Genomic DNA, 27817 nt, shown 5'->3' with positions numbered 1-27817 from the left:
AGATACAGCATTTTGAAACGGAAAGAACTAAGGCTTGAAGTTTTAGGTTTTTATTTTTGTTCACGTGACAGCAAGCATTCTTTACTTTCACAACATAATTTGTTTTGTATATGCATTATCTAAATGAATGTTATTAAAATGACATACTTCCTTTTGTTCATATTACATCTTCTGGCTTTTATAGATAATTCATACATAATTACAGAAGGCATGTCAGAGACAAATAGAAAATTCATAAGTTATGGGCCCTCTTAAGAAACAACCTGTGTTAAGAGTCCACTGTCAGACTGTCCCTTGAGTGGTCTCTTAATACAGGGTTGAGTGTATTTTCAGATACTGAATTTTGTTTTTAAGCCCTTAGCGACTAACAGAGCCTCCAGCGGGTTGAAAAGTATAGACAATAGCCAAGCCAGCACATGTATTATTATTATTATTATTATTTTTTTTAAAGAAAACAAATATACAATTCAAAAAGATGTAAGGGCAATGCCAAAGCGTTTTAATGAACATTCATTAATACAGATTCAGACAGATCGAAATCAGCAGTAAAGTGTGGTGGATGAGACATACAGTGCACTGAGAGCTACTTCATGTAAACTTCATCTCAGGATTGTTATTCTGAACTCCAGTCAAGAGTAAAAAAAATCTCCTGCTAAGAGTAAAAGTGAAACCTCTTATTAGTGCAAATATCCAATGGGAGACCACTCACTGTGGTTTAGTGGGCCATCTGCATGGTTAAGAACAGGGGAATAACATTGATAGAAACAAATAAACAGCAGACAGGTCTTAAACAGGCAAAGTACCGGGACAGTGCAGACTTGAACAGCACCAAGTCCAACTCTACTGCATTACTGCAACCAAATACCAGGCAGAACAAAAAGTGGGGTATTCACTGTAGAAAATAAATTGTGGCTGATTTTTAAATACGACTGAATAATCAGTTTAAGGACCTCCCTCTCCTTTCAGCTGTCTCAGTTCAAAGACACAAACATCCTTCCAGATATTTCTGAAGTCAGTCGAGGTCCTGATCCCTCTGTTCTTTTCCATTTTAAAAAAATGAATAAAAAACTGTGTGAGAGTATGCTACACACCCTCGTTGTGAGGCTGAAAAAGAAAAACAGGCCTGAAAGTTCTGCCAAGGCTTGGATTTCATGCAGACATTTGATTTTGTGTGGTTTATAATACCTGTTTGGAACCTTTTCCTGTTTCCCTAGTTCTTAGCTTGAACCAGTTACCCTTTTCTGCAATGCAGGACTTCTCAAGCTGTCATGTGTTGGGAAAGCGACGCTCATTCAGCAGAGCTGCGTGGGCTCTAAACTTCCAGTGTATAATTATCAGGGGTGGACCACAATCTAGATCACATAGGAAGAAAAACACCCACCACCCCCGCAAAGCCACATTCGCAATGACAGGGATCTGGAGGGGCATTTATCAGGAATGTCAACCCCTTGAGGGACAGTGAGCTAAGACACAGGGCTTTACTGTGTTGAGACATTGCACAGGGCAGCACATGCACACACTGAACTGCTGACATCCCTAGTCAACGCAATGCAGCGCAAGAATCTGCAAGAAAACAAACCGTTTTTAGGATTTGTTTTGTCTGCATTTCAGTGTGGGGGGCAGCAGTGTGGAGTAGTGGTTAGGGCTCTGGACTCTTGACCGGAGGGTCGTGGGTTCAATCCCCAGTGAGGGACACTGCTGCTGTACCCTTGAGCAAGGTACTTAACCTAGATTGCTCCAGTAAAAAACTAACTGTATAAATGGGTAATTGTATGTAAAAAAAATTTGTAACAATTGTAAGTCGCCCTGGATAAGGGCATCTGCTAAGAAAATAAGAAATAAGTGTGCGCATACACACGAACACACAGCAAGAAGCTGCGGGACTGGCTAAGAACTCAAGGGACGGAGAAGCAAAAAGCTGCAGAACCGAAAGAAAGCATAAGCCTCTGTGACGTGCCGTCATTAATCCACACTGCAAACAAACACACTGAAGTGACAGGGGTTACGCCATTCCCAGCAGTGATCGATGCAACTGTCCCAGCGGAACCGGGAACGAAAACAAAACGGCAGAGTGATTCATAAAAATCAAGAACCATAAATCGAGAAACCTCGCAGTTATCCATCTCCCTTTATAAACAAGTGCAAGAGCACATCCATTCTGCAACGGGTAACTACACATTCCAAAGTGGAAGCCCAAGTTTATTTCAGAGTGTCCTTTGAAGAGCATCATACATTATAAAATTAGCTATATTAAAACTATGAGAACAAAAAAACATAACGCTGACATCTATCCCAAACATCACCAACAAGGACTCCTAATCGTGGAATCCATTGAGAAAATAAAAACAGAACACAGAGAAAGCTGGGTCACAACATTCTATGTTTCAGTGTTTTCAACAGCTTTCTATCCTGTAACTCACAGCATTATTAACCAGTCTTTATGAAATATACATTCTTAAATTCTCTCTCTTTTTAAATAAAAACACAAAAAAAACAAAAAAACAACGTTAAACACAAACACAGTAATAAAAAAAACGCTAGACTATTATCTCCTCTGTGTCCTCTACAGCGTTTTTTAAAGTCTGGATCTGGAAGTTGCAATACATGCATCATGGGCGAGCCGTGTGATCTTCATGCAGCGTGTCGCACAAAAACTGCGATTACTTCTTCCATATGGTGTAGAACATCCATCTGGGGACAGCTGGTCAAGGAAAATACGAGTACTCTCTGAAACGCTAAGGGTCTCATTAACAAAACATGGAAATGTAGATCTTGATTATCTCTTATGTAATAAAATATGAAACAAAAGGTTAAAAGGTTTTGTGAACACAACATTAAAAAAAAAACAACAAAAAAACATAAATTTGAAGTTTCAAAACTTAAACTAGACTTTGTCCCACAGAATGCCCTTGCTTAACTGTTGCAGTATCGCAGAACCTCAGAGTTATGAACACCTTGGGAATGGAGGGTGTTTGGAAATGTTCATAACTCTGAAAACTGAATTTTCAATGGTTTTATTAAATGTGGATACCTGCTATTTACACCTTCAATCTGGTGAATAATAAAAGGATACAGCACAATACTCATATTGTTATGGTTCTAAAGTCTTTAAAAACTATAAATGGAAGAAAAGGCTACATTTAAATTACCATTGAAATTGTAACTGTAGCAAAAACACAGATTTAAAAGCCCATGAAAACCTGGGTTAACGTTGTGCTTGTTTTAAACAAAATGCATTTGTGCAGCTTGCCTCCTTTGGCGTGGGGGGGGGGGGGGGGGACAAAAAAAAAAAAAAAACACTGTGCTTTGTTTAAAAGTAAAATGTTCCCAGTAAACTTGCCTGTACTTGCTTTGAAATCTGCCTCACCTTTATGAATGCATTTGTTGCTACAGTAATTTTGCCTTCTCTGTGACCAGCATGTCGCTTACAGGAGCGCCTATGTGGTTGCATTGCCCTCATGGGTGAGTGATTGCGTAGTTCCAATTCAAAGTGGGGTGTTCGGTAGGCCGGTCAGTTCAGAACTCTGGGGCTCTACTCTGCTTCCTTTGCCATCGACTGTCCTCTGTGTCCGTTGTTTTTTTTGGGTTTGTCTGGCTAGTCGGATTAGTGGCTTGGATTAATCATGTATTGATGAATCAGGATGCTTTCTATACATCATGTATCGTGTCGTAATAGAGGTGTGTATCGTTTATATCGTGACACAAGAACACAACCACAACGCAGCACATTGTTCCAGAGTTTTATAGTTGGCATGAATACATAATTTTTGTCTTTTAACAAAAATGGTCCATCATTAAATGATTGTTTGATCTTATTATGCATCAGGACCAGCACACGTATCGTGATGCAGATCGTATCGCGACCTGTATATCATGATACGTGTCATGAGATGAGAGCATCGTTACACCCATGCAAGCGGATATCCACTCCGCCAGAGGTCATAGCTGACACCCACCAGTGCGCTTACTGCCCGCTCTGACCCTGAATTGGTTACAAGCAGATTGTATCTTGTACGTCACCCTATACTAGATTTGTATGATATATAGTTAAATAAGAACAATATATCTGAACAGTACAGCTGATTTTAATGTGACGTCATGTTACAATTTTCAGGGTCTATCAATGTATAAGTTATGACTCAAGGCACAGTCAACACTCAGTCACTGGGCAGGGTACTCTGCCACACAGCCACATTGCCCGACACAGATCTGTAGGTTCAGGTTCTCCCTCTACCCCACCCCACTTACAGGAGGTACCAGTGTTGCACATGAGGAAGGATCCTACACCCTCAATGTAAAAGCATGCACTGATGTCAGCCTACATAATGATGGCACCGTTTATACAAGACTAAGATTAGCAATGTGTGCATCCTGTGGTTACACCACACTTAAAACACTGACACAAACACAGTCATTAACCAACGTCTGTTTTGATGACAGCTTTCTTCCTTCTATGTTTCCACCATTTATAGAAATGTAAAGGAGGTTTGCTAGGATCATGCACAGGCAGCAGCCTCCACGTATTCCTTAAACTACTGCCCTGAAGAAAGGATACAGCTCCATGTAAGAAGGGACACACACAACCTCCTTGGAAAACTCCACTGGACAGTAAAGCCGGCCGAGCTGCTCTTCGTAGTTATCCAGCGCCTCTGTCAAGTTCACACAGTTTCCCTGAAAAACAGAGAAGACAATTCAAAGAACGAGAGAGGAAAAGATTAGGGATACATATAGCTGTGACCAACGGTTTTGAGTCACCCTATAGAATTAACTCATTTTACTTCATAAAGTGGAATGAAAGCCGCTGAATAATTTTACATTAACATATTGAATAGCGTTAGCATAGCGCCTTGCAGTTTTCCATATACTTCACGAAAAACTGACAAATTGAAAAAATGTGACATTTCAAAATCTAACATGACATACTGTACTATTACTATGGCTTCCGGTAGACTTTTGCGATATCATTTTGTAGTTTCTTTGATTACAATACAATACGGTTTATACAGGGTCTTTCGAGACAATGGCATCCCAAAGAGTGGCACAGGAGAGTCAAAAATCAAGACAACAACATAAGCAAACGCCACAATAATAATAATAAAAAAAACCATAAAGAATTTCAAGTGCTACAGAACACCCAGCAAACTTTACAAGAAACGCATTCCGTTACCTTGGCTGCGTCCCGTGTTGTTACATTATACACTGCAACGTTTAGAAGAAATTCTCCTGGTGAAGGTTTCACAGCAAAAGTTAAAAAAGAAAAATAATTCCCTAGTTCATATACCTGACATGTGAGAGAAAAAAAAAATCTAAACACAAAATAAAATAAAAATATTCTGAACATTTTGATAAACAATGTGCTGCGATGTGGACAACACGGGACACGGCAAAGTTGAAGTTAAACTGAAGGGGGTTCTGGAAGACGAAGAGCAAACCACATTTCGGGATGGTTTCATAAACAGCCCAAAATCTGTCTGCCACATAGATTCTGGGAGTGAGGTACACAATCCTGGAGCATCATGACTCATGTTACTTCACTGTTAACAAGTATGCTGCAGATTTCTGAATTCCTGCAGCTGTGACAGAGTGGTATGAATGGCAATAGAGTGAAGTAGTCATTGTGAGCTGAACCTACTGTTTGTTTGAAAAAATAAAAAATAAATTAAACACCCACAGTGGGTCCTGCGATCCACAACAAGAGCTTGTAAAAATAACATCCAATTTGACCGAAGCATCATGCAGGACTGTGACTCCCCACGCAACCGTAACCCTGTGTAATTAAGAGTTTAAAATAGAACAGAGAGGATGGCCTGTGTCAAAATACACCTTATGAACAGCAGTGGACTCCTGAATACAACACAAAAATGATTTCCGTGTGCGATTCCCGAGGTACAGAAATAACAAAACACACGACGAAAAGAGAAAAACACACAGACAGACACCGACCAAAACCAGTATGTAAATATCAAACAACAAAACACACAGATTCCAAACACAAATGAGCATTAAAAAGAGAACACATATGCTTGTTGTGATCCTTCTCTTTAAGGGTGACCTCTAAAAACTAAAGCTTGTACTCATGATTTATTGTACAAAAAGGCAAGGGCGGACGCATCGATCACACTAGAAATACACCGATCCTTCCATGCTATTTACACATATCCCATCCAGGGGAAGCATTGATCACACCAGAAATACACCGATCCTTCCATGCTATTTACACATATCCCATCCAGGGGAAGCATCAATCACACCAGAAATACACCGATCCTTCCACGCTATTTACACATATCCCATCCAGGGGAAGCATCGATCACACCAGAAATACACCGATCCTTCCATGCTATTTACACATATCCCATCCAGGGGAAGCATCGATCACACCAGAAATACACCGATCCTTCCATGCTATTTACACATATCCCATCCAGGGGAAGCATCGATCACACTAGAAATACACCGATCCTTCCATGCTATTTACACATATCCCATCCAGGGGAAGCATCGATCACACTAGAAATACACCGATCCTTCCATGCTATTTACACATATCCCATCCAGGGGAAGCATCGATCACACCAGAAATACACCGATCCTTCCATGCTATTTACACATATCCCATCCAGGGGAAGCATCGATCACACCAGAAATACACAGATCCTTCCATGCTATTTACACATATCCCATCCAGGGGAAGCATCAATCACACCAGAAATACACCGATCCTTCCATGCTATTTACACATATCCCATCCAGGGGAAGCATCAATCACACCAGAAATACACCGATCCTTCCATGCTATTTACACATATCCCATCCAGGGGAAGCATCGATCACACCAGAAATACACCGATCCTTCCATGCTATTTACACATATCCCATCCAGGGGAAGCATCGATCACACCAGAAATACACCGATCCTTCCATGCTATTTACACATATCCCATCCAGGGGAAGCATCGATCACACTAGAAATACACCGATCCTTCCATGCTATTTACACATATCCCATCCAGGGGAAGCATCGATCACACTAGAAATACACCGATCCTTCCATGCTATTTACACATATCCCATCCAGGGGAAGCATCGATCACACTAGAAATACACCGATCCTTCCATGCTATTTACACATATCCCATCCAGGGGAAGCATCGATCACACCAGAAATACACCGATCCTTCCATGCTATTTACACATATCCCATCCAGGGGAAGCATCGATCACACCAGAAATACACAGATCCTTCCATGCTATTTACACATATCCCATCCAGGGGAAGACATACCGTGCTGCTTTTAGAAGTCTTCTCTTTATACTTATTCTGTCTTCTGTTATTGTTAATGCTCACAAATCACAGGCAAGTCTACGTTACACATTTATCACAAAATATAACACAACTATTGCAATACACTAAAACTACAGTTACAGAACACAGGGATAGCAGCGGTTGACAAAGAAACCCAAAAAGCGCAATAAAACAGCAAGATATTGGGGATCGATTCAATGCATCTAAACAGCAGCGTATCCAAATACCTGTCTCCGTTTAATGGATTAATAAAGGGGCTGAAGGCTGTGACGAATCAAGCACCCAGCACTCTCTTTAGTTTATTTCTGCCAGTAACCTCAAGAAGGTTTCTCATTTCTATAATGATTTACAGTAAACGGTGGGGTTACTGTGTTTGGATCCACTGAGTTCCATTAAAACAGGTTTGCTGGTTCCTTTTACTCCGTCAGATCTTGGTGCATGAGGCAGGCATGAACACAAAGAAGCGTCCTTTTCTTATAGCCATTTCTAGATAGACAAACAGACTATAAAAACAACTATCCGTTTAACAGGAACTTTTTAATATAAGAAGCAGCTACTCGTCTCACCAGGAGACAGATCAAACAAAACAATTACCCAATATATACTGTTAAAGAAAATGGTCTGGAATCTGAGCCAAAAGCAGCCTAACTAAATATTACATCTTCATTAGCACATGTTGTGAGCACAGGGACACTACTCGGCATCTAATTACTGTCCACTTGAATGAGGATTTCAAAAGGTTTGAAACAGTCAATTGTCACGGTGTGTTTTAGAAAATAGAAATAAAACGCATGGTGGGCCAGTGCCTGGGCTGGATTGAACTGCTTGACAGTTTTACAGATCTTCACACAGATTACTTGGAGGAAGGAGGAGGAATGGAGTGAAAACAGGGAGATCTCGACAGGGGCAGATACGCTAGGTCAGTGTTGGGTTTCTTTTTCACCCGGTTTTCACTCCATTCACAGCAGAACGCAGGGTGCTCTTAAAACTGAAATATGTGGAACTCCAAAACTGTCCTCAAGGACTGAATGTGTGGAACTCCAAAACTATCCTCAAGTACTGAATGTCTGGACACCAGACCTGGGCTCAATTACAATGCCTAATCAATTGCAGATTGATTGTTTGAAAAATACTACAAGTTACACAGTATGTTTCTGTATTTGTACCTGTGATTATTGCTTGCTTATTTAGAATAAATATAGTAAATGCGTTTAATGATTTACAGAACTCTGTAAATTAGTGTGCGACACGACAGTAATTCCAGTTCGGTGTTTTAATGTATGCAGTTCGTAATGAATCCTCTGTCACCATCTAGTGGAGAGTACAGGAACTGCATAAACAAGGAGCCCTGCTTCTGAATGCTTTACCTTTTCATTGTAGGGATTGGGCTGGTGCCTCTTCTGTGTCTTTGGGGATTGGCTGGTTCAGTAAGTGTCTACGCGTGACCGGTACAGTTTAGTTTTCTGGAGTTCAAGTTGGATTTCTCAGCTCTTTGTGAACTGTAATCGGAGCGGTTGTATGAACTTATACGTTGCTATTAGGTAATGCTCCTGCTTTCAATACTGCAGCATAGGCAGCCATCTAGTCAATACCCTCTTGAAAATGAGGTGTGTAGCTCAGGGGTTCTTTGTTACAAATAAACACATTAGAACAAAAATTAATAAATAAATATAAATTGCCCTTTTTGATGACAGATTATCTTTATAACTTTTTTTTTTTTTTTTTTTTATAAATGTTTCAGGTCAGGTTTAACTGATCATGCAGCTTAGCAGTTTGTAAAGGTGCCTTTGATTTAAGAGGCTACTCACCAAGCTTGGATTGACTCATCGTCATTCTATAATCTACATGGATTCCTCAAAGGCAGTCTGTCTATCTAGAGGCTAGGTTAATGCTGTAGTGAGCAATGCCACCTGAGTCCCGTAACCCTGAGGGATGGGAGATGCACAATATGCTGTTAGCATCCAACTCCACAGCTGAGCCCTCGCTGGAGCAGATGTGCTTTATAGAGAGAAGGCAGCTCTGCAGATACAGCTCTATTAGTTTGAGCGTGACCGGATCAGAGAGGTGAAACACCCAAGTGCAGAGAGGAGAGGATCAGCTGCAGAGGAATGCAGAACCCAACGGAGCATTCTCCCCCTGGATCACCGATACGAGGAGTGGATCAGCTGCAGAGGAATGCAGAACCCAACGGAGCATTCTCCCCCTGGATCACCGATACGAGGAGTGGATCAGCTGCAGAGGAATGCAGAACCCAACGGAGCATTCTCCCCCTGGATCACCGATACATTTTTATTTTCCCCATCTCTGAACTGAAACAGAGCTTACATACTGCACAGGATTAGAAAGCTTCAAGAAGGAATACAACCTAACCACATAACATGAACAATATGGTAAGCCAGAAAGCTACAATATCCACAGAAATAGTCATTTAGAGTAAAGAACATAGGAACAGAAGAACAGTTTGGGAACAAGAGAGCATCTGTTTACCTCTGCTAGGGAATCGAATTAAATAGACAGGAATCCAACTGGTTTTGATGCTGAAAATCATAAGAATTTAGAAAAATGTACATTCATAGACATAACACAGAAGCATCGCCTACCTGTGTGAAGTACTTCCCACTCGGTCTGAGCACCTTCATTGAAAGATCAAGAATGAGCCGCAAGAACTCCCACGTGGAATCTGGAACAGCGACAGCATCGTTAGCCTGGGGGGTTGTGCACGACTGCATTTCTAGCAAAAGGAACTTGCAGCGCCTCAGGACTTTCCAGCAGCTCAAAAGGAAAGAACAAAGAATTACCTTCTTCCGGGGCTGTAGAGATAGGTACTGCCGTCAGGTCGTTGATTACATAATCAAACGTTCGCCCTTCTTCAGCGTACTTCTTCAAGACTGGAACACAGTCTTCTACTAAAACCTGAAAGCGTATTTATACGTTGGAGTTATGAACAACTCATTAAAAACACACTTGCTGTATCAGCAGTACAAAAAGATGCTGACATTTGAAAAACAAAGAATTTAACTAAATTAGACAGAAAGGCGTGCATTGTTTGCTGAAGTCAAAGCACGGTATTGCACAGAGACTGCACTGCCAGCTTCAGCATGTTGGGTACGACAATGAGAACAACACTGTACCTGGTAGCAGTCTCCATTCAGGTTGTCCAAGACGTCTCCACATGTCTTACGCATGTGTTTCCGACACCCGTCTATTACCATTTGATCAATGTGAACTTGTGGTTAAGGAATAAGACAGCCTTTATACATCTTTCTTTAAATTAAGCATGCAAATGAAATACATTCAGTATGTAGTAAATTATATTTCACAGGGAGGGTCCACATGCCTACCCTTATATTAAAAAAATAAAATAAAATAAAAATAAAAATATATATATATTTGCAGACCAACCAACCCATTTCTAGAATTCCCTGCCTTATTGTAAGAAAATGTAGCCTGCTCCATGGCAACACAAACGGGATGAAATCACAAAAATGTAAGTGAGCCTTACAGACAGGAAGTCAGACTCCAAACACCGCCCGGATTCTCTTACTATCAATACCCGATACGGAAAACACTCTTCTGTGTTTGCGATGGAAAGTGAATCTCCTGGCTTGTATTTAAAACAAGTTAAAAGGGTGCAGTAATAATCATTAAGAGTGCATTCTGTTGCACAACGAGTGTGCTGCCCTTGTTTCATTAGCACAGCCTGCGTGCCTGCACAGCTACAAAGGATATCATTTAAAACAAGTTAAAAGGGTGCAGTAATAATCCTTAAGAGTGCATTCTGTTGCACAACGAGTGTGCTGCCCTTGTTTCATTAGCACAGCCTGCGTGCCTGCACAGCTACAAAGGATATCTCCACCATGGTAATCATCTTTGGCTTCAACTTGACTGCTTCATGCAGGATTCCTCCGTCCCCTCCTCCCAGAATGAGCACTTCTTTCCCAGTGTAACCCTCCTTTCCACTGCCCATGATGGCCTTTGTGTATGGCAAGTCACTTTCTGATAAATCTATATAAATAAATAAAAAACAAAAATGAGAAAGCAGTCAAAACGTGGGAGCGATGTATCGATTATTCACTCGCGGAATCTGGATGCGAAGAAACAGTCTACACCTAAAATCTTCAGGAAAATATACAACACTTCCATTAAAATGAAGCTCTTCAATATCAAGAGACTGTTGCGTTTAGTGTTCATCCCCAGTGTTAAGTGAAGCAGCCAAAATGTGTCGATATAGTTTTAAGTCACTAGAGTAATCAGTAGTGTTCTGGATTGTATATTAAGTGTAACTTTGTTATGAGAAGTAAAGAAAGCCCAAGCCCTTGGTGTCTGCTGCAGTGCCAATGAGAAGCATTGTAAGGAAACACACTTTCTATATCTTGATTCTGTGGACATGGGGATCTGTTTCCTTTAAGAACAGGACTGCAGGGACTGCATACCACACTGGATAAACCAGCGAATGAAAGCTGAGGATGACCAAGCCAGAGTTGTCCATTCCCAAGTTCTCCACTAGATGGTGCTTTAACTCAACAGTTTCCCCAGTGCAAACTTCAAAAATACCAATACAGTACATAAACATGCATTTGTTTGTAAATCTTTCCTTGGGTTTTCTAAATCTCAAGTGGGTAAGGTTGATAAAAGGACCTGACCTCCTGTTATGAGAAATGCAGTCTGCAGTTACGGGAGGAATGAGGTGTGGCTCTCAAATCCCCACGTTTATATTTCTCAGAACTGAGAAACTTAGTTGTTTGGTTGTAGTTGCAGGGGTACAAACTTACACTAGCCCTATACCCAGTCCTTGGTTTTCAGAAGTTCCCTCCATTAACAAAGGTGCTTGTTAAATACAGTTCACTTGTACTTGCCTACCGATGCCTTGACCAGACTGCACCCAGCTACCTCCAGACCCTCATCTCTCCCTACACCCCCACCCGACCTCTCCGCTCCGCCTGCACTAGAAAACTGGCTGTACCTCCGCTATGCTCCCCTGCCTTCAGAGCCTGCTCCTTCTCCACCCTCGCCCCGCTGTGGTGGAACGACTTTCCTACGGATGTCAGGACTACCCAGTCCCTGACCACCTTCCAGCACTTCCTCAAGATACACTTCAGACAACACCTGTAAAACTCAACTCTTCCCTTCTGGACAATATAGCACTCTGACTTTAATGCACTTTAACTTGCACTTCTCTGCTCCCTATTTTACTGTTTTACTATTTTACTCCCTATAATCCTGCACTCAACCCAATCTGTAGTATCTTGTATTTCACCTGCACTCGTATCTAACTCTGATGTAACTATCAACACTGTTGTCTGCTCCTGAACTGCCTTGATATCAAATCGTACTGTGTTTTGTATTTGGTCTTATTAGTACTGAAGTCATTGTATTTTGTATCTTGCTCTTAATTGTACTGTAATTCTTGATATGTATTTTTTGTATACGACTGTCAGTCTCCGTGGGTAAGGGCATCTGCTAAGATATAAATGCTACTAATATTCCATGCTGATGTTCCTCTTCTTTGCTGCAGTGATCAATGCACAGGATTCTTTCAGTCTTGCACATCAAGGTCACAGTGTAAAATTGATACTTCATTAAAATATTCATGTACAACACTACAGTGGGGGAGAAGCAACACAGGCAAATTCCTACAAGCTCGAGGCATTTTCTTGCAACATTTGCAGAGGAATAGCTCTGCTGAAATGCCACACAATATGTACATGTAAAACAGAATGTGCCACGTCTAAAGAAATACAGACTTAATGCATGCATTTGTACGTAGTTTCCAACATGTTTACATGAGGTGCTGCCCCTATTTAGCACTGTATCTTTAGCATCTTTGTACTTTTAAAAGGCAGTACTGCTGTGTACAGTAAGCACCTATATATTATTGCATACACTATTCAACGCTATCCAAACTAGTGTGTTATCAAACCTATCTATAGAGTACTGCACTGTTAAAAAAAAAACCAAAAACTTCTTGACAAGAATGTCAAAAGAATTCCATTGGAATCCACTTTGAACCCAGTTAGAAGGCAACAAATCGCATCCTGTATGAATATTGTTTTTTGATCAAACAGAGGGCCCACTCAAAAATCTGTTTTCTTTCGGTCCTGGAATGTCGGTTGTATCAGACTTTCTACCAAGTCCCAGGTTTTTGTTTTTGTGAAAAGTGACTGTGGCAATGTCTTCAGAGACGACTGCATGGATACTCACGGATATGAGTGACCATAAAATATTGTACTGGAAGCTTAATTAGTTCAAGTGTTCTACAGCCCAGCTGTCACAGAAAGCAGTTACTGGAGGCTGGTTACTTACTAACATCCCCATTGAGGATGAGTATATTTCCAAACTGCTGGGAATGAAGGATCTTGATGTTCTGGTACGGTGAGTCTTCATCGTAGACAACTTCGTCAATGTCATACTCCACAAGCCTCCCGTCTGCTGTGGGCCAGTACCGGTCAACGGCTCCCCCTCGCACGATGGCTGGCAACCTGACAGGAAAAAAACAAACAAACAAACAAACAAACAAGAGAATGTTGCTATAGCATGTCTGCACCAGGTTTGTCAACTACATTTCCAACTGTGGCCCCTGGTCTTGCATTTGGTTTTTGGTCATTGGTTCAGGTTAACTTTGTTGACTCCTTTAAAGATTTGACAGACTTTAAAAATCACCTGCCATTCTTTTTTGGCAGTGGGACGGGTTGCTCATTTTGCTTCTCGGGTAGTATCAGTAATCACCAGGCTGGATAATCCAGAGTCTCGCCTCTTTCCAGTTGGAATGCCTTTATTCTAATCAATTGATCTTGACATTAAAATCACATGCAAAAACTCAATTGCAATATCTGTCGATTATCTATTGGCCACTAAATGGAGTCAAAAAGTTGTGAGAAAAAAAACAAAAAAAACTTCACTCCCAGTTGTAGTTGTTTGTACTCGTTTTGCATTGCTCCAATATGCAAATACATTCATTTCCTGACTTTGCCAAACAGCACTGCCTTCTTCAAGCCAGCTATGTGTCTGTGTGTTCTGATCCCAGAGAAACCACTATCCGCACTTTGTAAAAATCTTTGACAAACATTCACCAGAATTATTATTATTATTATTATTATTTATTTCTTAGCAGACGCCCTTATCCAGGGCGACTTACAATTGTTACAAGATATCACATTATACATTATTTCACATTATACAGATATCACATTATTTTTTACATACAATTACCCATTTATACAGTTGGGTTTTTACTGGAGCAATCTAGGTAAAGTACCTTGCTCAAGGGTACAACAGCAGTGTCCCCCGCTGGGGCTTGAACCCACAACCCTCCGGTCAAGAGTCCAGAGCCCTAACCACTACTCCACAATGCTTCCAGTAAGATAATGAAGAATTGTTATCAATGTCTTCATTATCTTACTGGAAGCATTTTTAGCATTGAACCCTTTAAAGAAAATTGTACTTCCTTGTCTTTCACTAGGTCTTAAACTATTAACAAAAAAAAAAAAAAAAAACACCACACACACACATTCCTACCTTTTAATCCTTTTAATATTGTTGTGCAATAGGTCCTTCATTTTCTCTTCCAGTGCATTAAGTAGCTAGGAAGAAACAAACCAATGTTAATAGTAGGAAAAACACAAGACTGCGTAAACATGTGTCTGTGACTCATCTTTTATCAAGAGCTGCATACTCCTCAAAAGCACCAAGAAAGTGGTGGTAAAGAACATGAGCCTCACAGTGTGTAGAAGGTACAGCACTGTATCAGGGTAAACCAACCCCTTCACGCCACCCACCCACACAGATTAATCTGTGCTGCAGTGCTGTTTAATGAGTGGATAATCCTCGCCCTCGCGTGCCGAGGTTATAACGAGTTAATCCGAGCAAGCCAGGGCAGGTCAGGGAAGCTGGGTCACCTGCAGGTTATCCTCTGGAGGTTAGACTGCGGGGCACCGCTGCTTATTTAGCGGGAGAAAAAAAAAAAAAAAAAAAAAGAACCACCTTAAAAAGAAGAGCAACTTGGCAGAGCTATGAAATGTCACAGTGAACTAACGTGCTGTCCTTTTTGTTTAGGTTAACTTTGCAGTTCATTTTCTGTTTCAGGTCATTAAATCCTGGTGACTTCGTCAAACTCACAAGTTAAAAGAACTCTACAGATCTCTCAAACATGTCTGCCCTATACTTCTCAGCAGGTAGTGTAACCATTAACCTGTCCCTCTGCAACACTCACCCCCAGTTGGTGTAAGAAAGAGCACATTTGTCCTACTGTATGTAGTACTTCTTGCTGGTGCATTTCTTACATCTACAAGTGGGCAGAGTGCTGCAGGGGGGCAGGTTTAGGGTCGCACTCTGGTGTACCAGATGCATTTAGAGATACATCATGTTTGGGAGCTACAGTCACTGAGGCCCTGGGAGTGCTTTTAACAGAAAATGAATTACAGTACAAAGCGGGCAGAGTGTTGCAGGGGGGCAGGTTAATTGGTTACACTCTGGTGTACTAGCTGTACTTGGAAATTATACACAATGCGATCTAAACCGCAACAGCGCATTCGTTCATACTCCTTTCAAACCCATACCAAGCTGTTCTCCAAAATCGAAATTTGGAACCAGCGATAATGTTGCTAGAGTGCTAATAAAAAAGGCAAGAAAATGTATTTTAAATGGTTTGGTTAGCACCCCTTTCAAGTATGGAAGCTTCAAAGGAATGCTAATCTCTTGCATTCAAAAGAATGTAATAAAATACTTTAATTTATAACTAGGCTGTATAACACATTGGGTATTGTTTCCAGTGTGCAGAAACAGCTCCAGGCTCGCACCTTAGCTTTTTTATTGCTAAATGCTCTGAGCTTTTTAACTCTTTTTTTCAGCTGCAGTCTGCAAGCTTTATGAAACCGCTGCATCCCAAGTCACCTGGCCTATCACACTGGATTCCTGTTTCATTCAGTGTCACGTACAGGCACAGCAAGTTTCACAGACCCTGGTTAGCACTAATCTGGCATTACCTATTGTTTACATTTGATAAGACATTGCACCCTTTTCACAAATCCTTAAGGACTGTTTTAAAAAATGTGCTAAATCGGAGTCTGCAAACAAGCCGATAAAGTCATAAAACAAATGTCTCGGTGGCCTTGGATTGGTAAAATAATGATGGCCAAGATAATTAATTCCTATGCGTGGTCCTAATCGCACTAATGGGGCGGAGAATCTCCTATTAGGACACTGCTTCCATTTCAGACACAGCCAACCAGTTAAAAACAAACTGAAAATAACCCAAGTTATTACTAGCACAACTGTTTGTTGTTAAGGAAGACACATCAGAAATAATATTTAAAAAAACCACAAACCTCAGCTTAAGACTACTTCCATGCCCTTAAATGACATGTCTTGGTTGTTTATCTCTGGTTTGGTCACTTTATTTGGTGCGTTTAATTCCGTGCTAATGACGATTTGGAGCATGAGCTTCGAGAATCTATGGATCTGTGTTTGCTGCGGACCAGAATGCACTTCAGGTCAATCCGCTTTGTCAATAGAATGCACTTCAGGTCAATCCGCTTTGTCAATAGAAAATAAAAAGGATGTTTTTAAAGGGTCCTGCCGGATACCAGAATATGTACCTACATTGTAGGCTTCAGTGTTGTCACTTCCTTCGCAGCTTTGAAGGTCTACTGACACAAACCCGTGCGGGTGAATCCGCAGGATGGCAAACCTATGAAATAAAACAGCGTATTTAGATCATTTATAAGTTAATATGTCGTGGGTAGGGTGCCTCTTCCGGTACAAGAGATGTCATCTTGTGCAGTTTGGGAAAGAAGACTGTGAAGCTGGCTGCTCAAACTGGGCAAACTGACCACCTACACACACACACACACACACACACAACGTATTACCTTATCATAAACCACACAGCTTTAAAATTAATCATAACTGGGCATGAAATGGTTCAGCCCAGAATCAACTGCCACAGACCCTGAATAGTGTTGCTGTGTCATGGTGAGACTATTAATTAAAAACAGAGGAGGAAACTTTCTATTTCTGAAATTTCGGTATTATTTTCTTTGGGGCAGCAGCGTGGAGTAGTGGTTAGGGCTCTGGACTCTTGACCGGAGGGTCATGGGTTCAATCCCAGGTGGGGGACACTGCTGCTGTACCCTTGAGCAAGGTACTTTACCTAGATTGCTCCAGTAAAAACCCAACTGTATAAATGGGTAATTGTATGTAAAAAAATAATGTAATCTGTATAATGTGAAATAATGTATAAAGTGATTGTTAAGTCACCCTGGATAAGGCTGTGTGGTCCAGTAGTTAAAGAAACGGGCTTGTAACCAGGAGGTCCCCGGTTCAAATCCCACCTCAGCCACTGACTCATTGTGTGACCCTGAGCAAGTCACTTAACCTCCTTGTGCTCCGTCTTTCGGGTGAGACGTAACTGTAAGTGACTCTGCAGCTGATGCATAGTTCACACACCCTAGTCTCTGTAAGTCGCCTTGGATAAAGGCGTCTGCTAAATAAACAAATAATAATAATAATAAATAAGAAGAAGAAGAAGAAACTAGTGTCAAGTTCATCAAAATGTAAAGAATGAGTGAAAAGAGCCAGTGCTCTAGATAAGGGGCCCACCGTCGTAATTCCTGACGTGTTTACATGTTTATGCTGTCACATATAATTAATTACTGTAATTGCTGCTTTAGTTTTGTGTGGGGTGTTTCATCTTGTTTACAGACTGTGAACATATTTGCAATTCTATTTTACCACTGATCCAAGTTTGTGTGTGTTCCCAAACTTATCAATATTGTAAAAAGCTATAAAAAAGTGTAAAGTTTTAACAGTTATTTTATTCTGTTTATTATGACTACATTTCTGCTGACAATTCAGTAAATCAATACTGTGCAAAATTTCACCTTGAAATAAAAAGTAATTGTATGAATTGTGACACTATTATCGCAAAAATGTAGAACTGCAGTTCGTAAGCAATAAAATGACTACTGCTGACAAATTTCTGGCAGCGATTACTACAAATGATGTGGAGCACTGCAGGCTCTTGGTAATGTGCTCTGTCAGCGCAGGTGCTCATTTTCATAAGCCTGGCAAGGGACAATGCTCTTCACCTTCAAGACCTTACACACACTGGCTCTGTCCATGCTGTAAGAGTGTAAACGAGACCCGATAGGATAGGATCGTATTATCGGTTGTGTCACTTTCCCAGCTTTGTAACACTGCATGATTGCACCATGTATCTGGAGAAGGCTGCTGTCCAGACGCAAACTCTTACAGTAGATTCATCACTTGTTTGTTTGCTGGCATGCCTAAAAACACAATCTCCAAACTGCAGTGAACTGAATGACCCCAAAGCCCCAGTCCTAGCACACCAGATGACCCCACAGCCCCAGTCCTAGCACACCGAATGACCCCACAGCCCCAGTCCTAGCACACGAATGACCCCACAGCCCCAGTCCTAGCACACCGAATGACCCCACAGCCCCAGTCCTAGCACACCGAATGACCCCACAGCCCCAGTCCTAGCACACCGGATGACCCCACAGCCCCAGTCCTAGCACACCGAATGACCCCACAGCCCCAGTCCTAGCACACCGAATGACCCCACAGCCCCAGTCCTAGCACACCGAATGACCCCACAGCCCCAGTCCTAGCACACCGGATGACCCCACAGCCCCAGTCCTAGCACACCGAATGACCCCACAGCCCCAGTCCTAGCACACCGAATGACCCCACAGCCCCAGTCCTAGCACACCGGATGACCCCACAGCCCCAGTCCTAGCACACAGGATGACCCCACAGCCCCAGTCCTAGCACACAGGATGACCCCACAGCCCCAGTCCTAGCACACCGAATGACCCCACAGCCCCAGTCCTAGCACACAGAATGACCCCACAGCCCCAGTCCTAGCACACCGAATGACCCCACAGCCCCAGTCCTAGCACACAGGATGACCCCACAGCCCCAGTCCTAGCACACCGAATGACCCCACAGCCCCAGTCCTAGCACACCGAATATAGCTTGTGCTATATAAATGTTGGTAACCTACTGCCTAGTGTAAAATCACATTTTATTCTGAAGAAGCCGGCTCGTTGACACATGCGTCTTCAATGACACTACATCAGTCTCCTCTCTTCCTTTGATGGGAAGCGCTCCTCTCACTGCCGTAGGGCTGGCCGCCTCATTACAGACAGCAGTTTAAAGCCTGCCACGGCCTGGAATTGCTTTCAATTAAGGCTCAGCCACAACAAACTGCTTACTAAATGAAACAGGTGCGGAGGCCAAACGTGATTCATCCAGGCTTAACCACTAACAAAGCAGAATGCAGGTGTGTTGATTGGAGACCGAAAAAACAGGAAATAATAGCTAAATCCCTAAATCAGATAAACAAATCCCCTTATCATGGCTGTCCAAAGAGCAGCCTAAACAGAGTGCTCTGCAGGGAGACAGTGCAAGAGCAGCTAAACAGAGTGCTCTGCAGGGAGACAGTGCAAGAGCAGCTAAACAGAGTGCTCTGCAGGGAGACTCGGCACAAGAGCAGCTAAACAGAGTGCTCTGCAGTGAGACAGTGCAAGAGCAGCTAAACAGAGTGCTCTGCAGTGAGACAGTGCAAGAGCAGCTCAACAGAGTGCTCTGCAGTGAGACAGTGCAAGAGCAGCTAAACAGAGTGCTCTGCAGGGAGACAGTGCAAGAGCAGCTAAACAGAGTGCTCTGCAGGGAGACAGTGCAAGAGCAGCTAAACAGAGTGCTCTGCAGTGAGACAGTGCAAGAGCAGCTAAACAGAGTGCTCTGCAGTGAGACAGTGCAAGAGCAGCTAAACAGAGTGCTCTGCAGGGAGACAGTGCAAGAGCAGCTAAACAGAGTGCTCTGCAGGGAGACAGTGCAAGAGCAGCTAAACAGAGTGCTCTGCAGGGAGACTCGGCACAAGGTTCAGCAAAGGATTCCGTACACACAGGACATACAGGACACTGACTGTACATTATTATGCCATGACCTTGCCTGCCAGACAGACCGCACTGGCGTTGCCACAGCATCAACCTCCGAGCGCTGTGCAGTAAAGTAAATAGAGCATTAAATGCATGTAGTAGTAATGCGCTTTCCAGCAAATCAATCCAACTGTCCTAATTTGGTTTTCGTTTTAATCCATATTGTAGTGCTGGGATGAACATGACTTGTTTACGTTTGATTATTCTTTAAAAAAAAAGTTAAATAAACACAGGTTACCTCATCAAATTACATATTCCAGAAAGGAGAGGATCACTCTCCTGTACACTAGAACCTGTGTTATTTATTTCAGGCGTCACTGGTTTTATCTTTTTGATACAGTCATTTATAAATTCATCTACATGAAGGAATACAAACATGGTCATTTTTTTCAGCCGAAACATTTCAAGCAGGTGTTCGAATGCTGGAATATCTGTTCCAGTGCTGCGGGAGCCGTACTGCAGGACGCTCAGAAGACAGAATAAGAGCAGTAACTGCACCTCGTATCCACACCCCACTCAACCCGGGTTGAAACCCTGCTGCCCAACTCAACTCGGGTAGACTCTCAAGAGGAATATGGGAGAGCCCGGAGCAGCTCATGACTGGGGGTAAATAAATCAATCCTGAAAAATATGCATTACTCCCAGCACTACAACACTGGCAAATGCGAGTGTTTCACATCTCAAACAAAGAAATAATATATTTTTTAGAAATTGCTTACCTTCCATTTTTGCCAATGTATGTTGCTAAGTAACCATGGTCTTCTAAGTTATGAATCGCTTCTGTCATTTCTTGTTCCTGAAATACTGACTGCAGTCCTTTGAGGGTGGCACTGCAGTCAGCTGCGAGAAACAGAACAGAGAGAGAGAGAAAAGAGAGAGAGAGAAGTTATTAATTACAGTATAAATCATGGAAGAGGAAACAAACAAAATCACTGCTGGGGATTTCTCAAAATTCCAGTACAGCTTACCTTGTGCACTAACGTCATCCAGTGCGCAAAACATATGACACAATTCTAAAAACAGTCGTGTTCATGAGTACAGTGTTCATTTTTGTGATTTACAGTACAAGTTAACATGTCATGCAGGGTAGGGCGTCTCTTATTACAGAAATCATATTGCACTGTTTGAGCAGCCAGAACCCCAAGCTACATGGGATGATGTCTAACACACAGAGACACCCTGACACAGAATGTATTATAGTATACTGTAGGTATTGCAAATACAAGCGACACAACAACATGGACCTGCTTCCCTATTTGGTTTCCAAAACAAGTTCAGATTCAATGGCTCTATTTTTTCCTGAGGGAAGTATATGGGAAAAAAGGTTTATTGGCTCAGACAATAAGTGCATTGTATTCTGACAGTGGGGCTGTACTGGGAGGTGTTGTTGTTTACTGTGCATGAAGTTATCCACTGACCTCTTGACCAGCACCGTGGTCATAGTACTGCAGGTTTGAGAGATACACGGCTGACTAGACGAACGTTAAGTGCCTGCACAAGCCTACAGGGTGCTCTCTAGAGGAAACAGTAATGGAAGTAGCTCAGCGAAACCGCCACAGTTCCGGAACATCACAGGAACATTCTAGATCTGCGGCCGCACACATTCTTCATGACGTATAAGAAATCAGCCACTGTTTAGTAATCCAATACGTCATTCTGCATCCCGTTCACAGAACAGACAGCACCGTTTAAAAGGTAAAACACTGAACAAATGCAACAGATGGCATCTTCTACTGACATTTTTAAGAGCGCCATGTTTAAATTAAATCACACTCGATTCAAAGGGGTACTGAATTAATTCATGTTGCCAACATCAATTTATGAGAACAAAAACATAAAGCCAAGTTCAGAAAGAAAAACAAAATGCTGGAATCACTGTTATTTTTGCCGGAAGTATGTGCCCATTTCTTTTGGGCTTCATTTACCTCCAATGCTAAAATCACACAGGAAGTATCTGCTTTGGAACCCCAAGGAACATTTATGCAACATAGGTAATAATGGAAAAAAAAAATCCCATGGGTCAATTAACCAACCACTAGTTTTACATTTTGCCCCAAAGGAGTCAAATACTGCACTGATCCTCCACCACTATAATCTCAGCTTCAATGGCTGTGGGTTTAAAACAGCGACATGGCGATTTGCAATGCGATGGGAAGGGCAGGCAAGGTTACTCGGAGCTCTCTGGTGCGATTTAATGCTGACCTCCTGAACTGCATGCAGATGAACACGTAGGCCTACCCCTCCATCTCTCACAACTACAGGACACGTCACCGCGATTCAAAAAACTAAAAATGCCTCATATGCAACAACATATTGTACTGTATTTGACAGATGAAAGCAATGGGGTTGGGAGATGTACTGTAGCTGTGTCCCTGTGGAGGCTGTGGATACAGAGTTATGGGTTAATACTTCACTCTCAGCTGGGGACCCCTGGCATGCCGAATGGCTAAACTCTTGTTGTTAGGATCTCAAAATGAGCCAACCTGGATATTACCAACACAGGCCCTTTAGCATTGCAAGTTCCTATGCAGGATTTCAATTCAGCACTGATGTGAATTGTCCACGGTCTTCTCCGCCCCCCTCCCACTAACTGCAAGTCTTAAGGTTTTCCAGTAGCTACTATGGAAACCTATGGACGTCCAGTGGGTTTAATTTGTCCTAATTCTCTTAAAGATGAGTTATACATCATCAGACTTGGCTGACCACAATACAATATGCTGTCCCAAATCCAAAAAGGCATCACTTGCGAGAAACTATTCTTCATCATCTGCCTCTCAGTATGTGTATATAATATATACTGATGCACAATGAAAACACAACACAGTCTATGTTTTACATCAATTGCTCATTGGGCACATACATAATGTTATTTACATTTTAAATAGTGAGCAGATAGGTTTGTTGATTGTTTGAGTAGTATTGTTCCTTGGGATAACAAAATACAGAGCTCAAGTCATGTGATTTCATAAAAATGCCAGGTGCTCAGTGTTTGGTATTTGAGTTGAGTTAATTGCCAAAATGAGTTGATTAAGAATCTGTACAAATACGCAAGAAGAGCGAAAGATACGACCATGCCCCGCTTGAGTAATGAACATCGCCTGGTTGCTATCGGCATGATTGAAGGCGGCCTGCCTGTGAGAGAAGTTGCCTGGAGAATTAGATGTTCTGCTTCAACAGCAGACTAGTCTAGAGAAACCAGGAAACCGTCTCTGTGAGGGACAGGCCACATCCTGGAAGGCAGAGGGTCACCACATCAACCCAAGACCGGTATGCCGACTGTTGTGTTGTTTAAGCCAAACAGTAGGGTGGTGGAAGGGTGAAGATGTGGGGAGGAATCTCCTTTAACACAAGAACGCCTTTGGTGCAGATTGAGGGCACCCTTACTGCTCAACGATACATTGACGAAGTCCTTCAGGCAACAGTTTTTCCGTTCCTGCAAGCCAATCTGGAAGTGTTGATTTTCCAGCAGGACAATGCAAGACCATACAGTGCTAGGATTACAATTGCATGACTTCAAGAAAACAATGTTGAGGTCATTGTGATTCTTTGATCTGTATTTTTGTTGACATTTTCTGTGATTTTGTTTGATATCTATGTTTAAAATATTATATATATATATATATATATATATATATATATATATATATATATATATATATATATATATATATATATATATATATATATATATATATAGCACTTAGCAACAGCATGCCATGTACATGCATTCCAGTAAATGAAAGGAATAAACTCCCTGGTGGTAGATTCTAATGCTCATTCCTTTATGTCTGCAAGCATTTATTGCTTCTGGAAAACAAACAACTTTAAAAGGGAAAGTGCAAAGTATTAAAACAAAATGCTTTATTCGGGTTTTACAAAAGCATTCCTCAGATATTATAGGACAGTATGCAAACATGCAAGTTTCTTTCTGTTTTTCTTAGTAACATAAAAGTCAGGACACTGTGACTGTACTGTAACAAGACAGATCTGTACATATAGCAGGTTGACGTTAGCGCTGGAAAATATTGAAAACATTTAGAACTAAAACTTTCCAATCTTAAATCAAGGATGTACCGCGGTCAGTTGTGGTGTGCGCTCCAGTCCACACAGGGCAGGGCAGGAAGCAGCAAAAGGATGTTGGTAGCCCTGTTAGGCACACATGCAAATTCTAGTAGGAAGGCGTGCACTATCTGCAGCTGGTCAATGCAAATCTAAGGATAAAGTAAACCATATTTAAGTAGATTGATCGTTTTTAAAATTCTTAGAACAAGCCTAGCTTTGTGACATATTAAAAGCACAAGCGTATATCTGCTATCTATTTTGAGTTCTGCGGTGGTGAAGGAATGCGGTTTCTGGACTGATGTCCAACCGGGGGGCACATAACAAAGTAACCATTTACCTTGTGATGCCATGAGCGTAGTTATTTTAGGCTTGCAAAATGAATAAATCTATGAATCAATGAATTGGTCTAGCAGCTACAAACTGCTGACCGTCTTAGAGGCTGTCTGAGGGTACTTCACGAGGGCTGAGGTTTAAGGTTTGATCTCTGAAGTTTCTTTTTGGGGCATTCGTAGTCAATGCCACCCCCTGCTTCTCTTCCCTCAGACACTACCCCTCCCCTTTCAATATTATTGGGATGAATACTAGAATTAAAAAAACAATGTTATATTAGTCTGTGGAGAAGCTCTTGAATACACTGTGCCTTAAAGCATGTCAATGTCAAGTCCTAGCTATGAAAATCCAGTTTAATACTCTAATCCTTAGAGCCCTGGAGAATGGTCGTGCTTCAGTCAATTCAGCACTAGCTGCCAAGCACTGGCACCAAGACTGCAAGGCTGCGGACTGAACTGCTAGTACAACACAGTAGGCCAGCACTGCCAGTAGCGGTGCAGCGATACAGTAAAGTAACGACGCCGTCACCATAGTGGACATCAAACATACTGATTCAGTCAGTCGTCCTTGTGATGCAATGCAGACAACATTAGCAACTTCTATTACTACTTTAAGAAGGCTAACCATTTTTTTTAGCAAAAATGCTGACTAATAAGACAGCAAAAATGCACACTACTGTGGACATAAACACGTTTTTAACGCTGCTCTGTAATATACATGTCAGTGCAGAGACCCGGGGACTGGAATAAAGGACTGCCCTTGCAACTGGCTTAGTATGTCACTTTGTGCCCTGGGGGTAATATTGTAAATATGCAGTTGAAAAAGGTAAGTAATGTTATAAACTAGCTTGTTTTTTTTTAAGCATGTAGTTTAACATTAAATTGTTCAAAACTGTCGGCAGATAGTTTTTTTAAAATAAATTTAAAAGCAATTCTAATTGTTCCGATACAGTTCTTAAATTGGTGACTAATAAAAAATAATAATAACTGAGCTCGTGTGCGATTGCTAATTTTATTGGATGCAGCGCTCCAGAAAAAAAGACGGGGGGGGTGGAGAACGCCATGATATACTATACCTATACAGGGCATCATGGTGATTAACGCTCTGCCCGGTGATGATCATAATCGAAAGGACTAGAAAGACAACATTTACGCGCTTTAGATGCTTTCAAAACAAGCCACATTAGGCTGGGAAAAACGCCGATCTGGCAGCACCGATCAAGGGGGCGTTGCCTAAAAGTCGCATGCATTACCATAAATGTTACCTCAAGTTCAATGTACAAATAAAACGCGAATTCGTATAAATTGTTTAAGACTTATATATTTTAATTGGCGTGGCAGAGGTACTTTCAGATTACACCACTAAAAACGAACAGTACCGTCTGCAGTGAAACGGGGTTTTTATCAGCGTTACACAGACATTATCTACGTATTCTTGTGCTGTATATCTTGAAAGTCAGGTAACGGAACATTTTAAACGCACTCAGTAACTACAGGCGGTGAGCCAATTCTATGAAATATTATTAAATACACAAACACAAAATATCATAGCAACCGATTGTGAAACAAAACCGAAGGACTTCACTGTGCACAAAACGAGACACTACATGTTGTCATGTCTAATTATTAAGCAGTATTACAATTTGAATAGGCTGCTCAAAACCCATACACAACAGATTTGTAATGCAGTGATCTGGGACAGAATAAAAGGTCACACAGAGATAGTACCCGCAGGATTAACATTACAGTAAACCACTGTCGAACATGCACTACGCACACAGTCCTGTCACTTCATTAAAATGGACGTAAAGACGAATGCACGGCTATCCATTATCACACTGGTAGCTATTGCACCGCTAGGCAAGTAATACAGTCTGCACAGTAACAGTATACTGTCTCTGCACGGTTAATCGGGCCTGCAACACCCCAGTGCCAGCACAATAACACCGAAAATAGTGAGGTCAGCAAGCAAGACAGGCCGCCGTTCGACCCTTGCAGCTCACTGTCACACATATGCAAATGTCGTGGTTGTGTTTTTTTTTTTTTTTTTTGCATACCTGGTGCAGTGAGGTTGAAGTCGAGGGTGTAATGTCGCACGGCCATGATGAAGTGGAGCCTTTAGCCATGCCTGGGGTAGGCAGCCGCTTTGAAGATGAACGAGTCTGGATTTGACAGTGGAAAGACACTGGAGGTGCGCTTGATATACAGACTCATATCGGGTGGGAGGAACTGAGAAGGAGGCAGGACTACTCTCTGTTTACTGGGGAAGGAGGGACCGGACAAGTACGACTGCATTATGTAAATGTATTCCCTGGCACTACCGGTAACAGCACCAGCAATAGCGAGCCCTCCCCTCTGCTGTAGAAAGACACATAGGGATTTGACATTAATTTACCAATTAAACGACGCACTAGCAACATCAGAATTTAACAACTTATGTATTAATCACAACAATAACAAATCCTTCAAAGCCAGACAGGTCGTTCCAAAGACACAGGACATGTAGTAGTATCTTTAACCAAATGCACAGATATTATCTGAGAATAATTAATAAAACACAATCGTACAAAATAGGCTACCAGATAAATAAATAAATAAATAAAACAAACATAGTTCCAGGAAGAATTGCTCCGTTTACTTTGTTTACGTTAATTATTTTAATACAGTATGCTTTGATATTTTGCTTTTGCACGCTTCAAAACGGTCCCCCGTGTTTTTTTGCCCAGTGTTGTAATTTTGGCCACACCCCACTTTCCTTGCCCTGCTTTGCTCGGATAATTACCTCGGTGCCAGACCGTGCAGGTGGTCTTTGTGTCAATCGATAATGCCAGCCATGAATTCGATCAAATGTATCCATGTGCCTATAGCTTCTTCATAACAAAACCGTACACACGAATAGGTGGGGCAAGGTTGTGGACCTTGAATGCAGTGCCTGGAGCGGGACAGTGTATTGTTGCGGACCTGTACACTTTGACTTCAAAAACCAGCGGCATTATGTAGAATAGTGTGTACCCAGAAAGAAAAGGAGCCCATTTGCCAAGCAATTCAGTTTTTCAGTACTGTGACAAAATGTGACCGTCAGTGGCTGTGTGTGTGTGTGTAATATATATATATATATATATATAAAATAAAAAAACAGGATGATAAAAATATAGCATTAA

General features: G+C 41.7%; 1 protein-coding gene across 2 annotated transcripts; it reads right to left on the bottom strand.

Moving 5' to 3' along the window:
* Positions 1 to 34: 34 nt before the first annotated feature.
* LOC131738026 (spermine synthase-like) lies at positions 35 to 26923 on the bottom strand. Of its 2 annotated transcripts, none has more exons than XM_059030772.1 (11): positions 26714 to 26923; positions 20985 to 21105; positions 16904 to 16991; positions 14822 to 14886; positions 13610 to 13785; positions 11154 to 11311; positions 10438 to 10524; positions 10105 to 10219; positions 9907 to 9986; positions 4556 to 4671; positions 35 to 2691 (listed from the first exon to the last, which is right to left on the bottom strand). In XM_059030772.1, the coding sequence occupies exons 1-11, from the start codon at positions 26757 to 26759 to the stop codon at positions 2661 to 2663; spliced, it is 1083 nt and encodes a 360-aa protein (XP_058886755.1). In that variant the 5' UTR covers positions 26760 to 26923; the 3' UTR covers positions 35 to 2660. The 2 variants fall into 2 exon arrangements, with proteins under 2 accessions (XP_058886755.1, XP_058886754.1); XM_059030771.1 differs by having other exon boundaries at positions 10438 to 10527; positions 11157 to 11311; positions 26714 to 26920.
* Positions 26924 to 27817: the final 894 nt, after the last annotated feature.

This window comes from Acipenser ruthenus, chromosome 9 (assembly GCF_902713425.1).
Source record: "Acipenser ruthenus chromosome 9, fAciRut3.2 maternal haplotype, whole genome shotgun sequence".
In the NCBI taxonomy this organism is placed as follows: Eukaryota; Metazoa; Chordata; class Actinopteri; order Acipenseriformes; family Acipenseridae; genus Acipenser; species Acipenser ruthenus.
The sequence above is the reverse complement of the archived record's forward strand: the minus strand, read 5'-3'. Positions and strand labels throughout refer to the sequence as shown.